Source organism: Petaurus breviceps, unplaced genomic scaffold (genome assembly GCF_028583685.1).
Source record: "Petaurus breviceps papuanus isolate PSGF00001 unplaced genomic scaffold, PetGlider_PUasm1.0 90604, whole genome shotgun sequence".
Taxonomy (NCBI): domain Eukaryota; kingdom Metazoa; phylum Chordata; class Mammalia; order Diprotodontia; family Petauridae; genus Petaurus; species Petaurus breviceps.
In genome coordinates, this window is record NW_027187285.1 from 2,687,057 (window position 1) to 2,689,492 (window position 2,436).

Genomic DNA, 2,436 nt, shown 5'->3' on the forward strand with positions numbered 1-2,436 from the left:
GCGCAGTAGGAGACTCGAAGAGGCAGCTTCAGGCAAAGAAAGGAGACAAGAAAACCCACTTTAGGCGGGGACTAGTCAGGACGGGGTGGGGCGTAGCGGGGGGGTGGGGGGGGCACGGAGCCCCTCTCTATCCAACTGGCTCCCCCCCATGCCCAGAAGCTGAGTTCAACACTCTATTACCGCTCAAGAGGGAGGGAAAGGAAAAGAGTGAACGAGAGGAAGAAAAGTAGCAAAGGAGAGAGAGAGAGAGAGAGAGAGAGAGAGAGAGAGAGAGAGAGAGAGAGAGAGAGAGAGAGAGAAAAGTAGCAGCATCCCAGAGGAATCGGAGACGCTTTTCAGAAACCTCTCTAAGACTGGACGTGTCCCCCAGCCCGGCCTTCGCTTCCATTCCCTGGCCCCCCTACTGGCCCCTCTCCCAGCTGGGGAGCCTCGGCAGAGAACGCTGTAATCCGCAGTGGGGTAGGAGAAGAGAGGCGGGCCACTTCTGCTCGTTGTCATGATGGCCAGCTACCCGGAGCCTGAGGACGATGCTGGGGCCCTACTGGCCCCGGAGCCGGCCACGGGTCGCCCAGGGAAAGATTCCGAACCTCGGGCTCCCCGGGACTGCAAGGAGGAGCTGAGCCCAGAGAAAAGCGGCGGAGGCGGAGGGGTCCCGGAGAAGCCAGACCCCTCGCAAAAGCCCCCCTACTCGTACGTGGCGCTGATCGCTATGGCCATCCGCGAGAGTGCTGAGAAGCGGCTCACGCTGTCCGGCATCTACCAGTACATCATCGGCAAGTTTCCCTTCTACGAGAAGAACAAGAAGGGCTGGCAGAACAGTATCCGACACAACCTGAGCCTCAACGAATGCTTCATCAAGGTGCCTCGAGAGGGCGGCGGCGAGAGAAAGGGCAACTACTGGACGCTGGACCCGGCCTGCGAGGACATGTTCGAGAAGGGCAATTACCGCCGCCGGCGGCGCATGAAGCGTCCCTTCCGCCCACCGCCCGCTCACTTCCAGCCTGGCAAGGGCCTCTTCGGTCCCGGCGGCGCGGGGGCCGGTGGGGCTGGCGGCAGCGATGGTTACGGCTATCTGGCGCCTCCCAAGTACCTGCAGTCCAGCTTTCTCAACAACTCGTGGCCCCTGACCCAACCGCCCTCGCCCATGCCCTACGCGTCCTGCCAGATGGCAGCGGCGGCTGCGGCGGCAGCGGCGGCTGCAGCGGCCGCGGCGGCCGGCCCTGGCAGCCCGGGAGGCGTAAAGGGGCTCCCCGGGACCCCGGCCTCCTACGGGCCCTACTCTCGGGTGCAGGGCATGGCGCTGCCCGGTGTGGTGAACTCTTACAACGGCATGGCGGGCCACCATCCAGCGCCTCACCCTCACCCTCACGCGCACCACCCCCACGCCCACCACCTGCACCCGGCTGCGGCCGCGGCTCACCACCCGCCCCATCACCCGGCCGCCGCGCCCCCGGCTCAGCTCAGTCCCGCCAGTCCCACCGCCGCTGCGCCCCCGGCCCCTGCGCCCGCCCAGGCCAATGCGACTGGTCCCCCGCCTGGCCTCCAGTTTGCCTGCGCCCGCCAGCCTGACTTATCCATGATGCACTGCTCCTATTGGGACCACGACAGCAAACACAGCGCCCTGCACTCACGGATAGACATCTGAGGGAGGGACAGAGGAGAGCCGGAAGAAAAGAAAGGAGAAAGCAGAACCCACAGCCGAGATCCCGAGCATCAGCGCCAGAACCAGTCTACTCTTCCCATCCACTGGCCGAAAGAGCCCGGTTAAACCGATCTCCAAGAACTGGACTGCAAGACGTTTCCTCGCTGTTTCTGCCCTCTCTTAAGCTTCGGTTTTTCTCTACTCTACTTTCTCCTCTTCTTTTCATCTCCCTTCCCTCCCTACTTTGTCTATCTGTCTCGCTCCCTTCTCTAAGTTTCTTTCTGCTCTCTCCCTCATCCTTTCCGTGCCTCGCCTTTTGCCTCTTTCTGTCTCTATATGTTTCTCAGTCTCACTCGTCCACCCTCGGAAAATCCCCTTCCTCTCTTTCTCTCCTCTTCTTCCCAAGTTGGATGAACTGTGCCAAAATTTTTGCAGTGGAAAAAAAAAATCAGCCCCAGCCAGCCCCAGCCCTGTTCCACACCGTTTACCTGGAGTCAGTGTGTAACTCCGGGGTCTCCGACTGCACCACATCTTACAGGTCTGTGCGCTGATGGCATTTTGATTGTAATTACAATGAGCTCTAATCCTGGTATAGTCGCCCCCCCCCCTTTTTTAAATCTATAAAAGGGGAGGTAGTTTTCTGTTCGAAACCTTCTTGCAATGAATGCCGCTGGTGAGGGGCTGGGGGAGGGTAGCGGAAAGATGGGAGATGAGAGTTCCCCGGGGGATGGGGGGGGGGTGGAGGTGGTGAATAGCGTGTTGCTGGAGAGTGACCTGTCCCAGGCATCAGACGA

At 60.9% G+C, this 2,436-nt stretch overlaps 1 protein-coding gene across 1 annotated transcript; it reads left to right on the forward strand.

Annotated features, from left to right (window-relative positions):
- The first annotated feature begins 251 nt into the window (after positions 1-251).
- Positions 252-2,002, forward strand: FOXL2 (forkhead box L2). Its single transcript, XM_069063857.1, has one exon. It carries the CDS (start codon positions 497-499, stop codon positions 1,643-1,645), a length of 1,149 nt encoding a protein of 382 aa, XP_068919958.1. The 5' UTR covers positions 252-496; the 3' UTR covers positions 1,646-2,002.
- Positions 2,003-2,436: the final 434 nt, after the last annotated feature.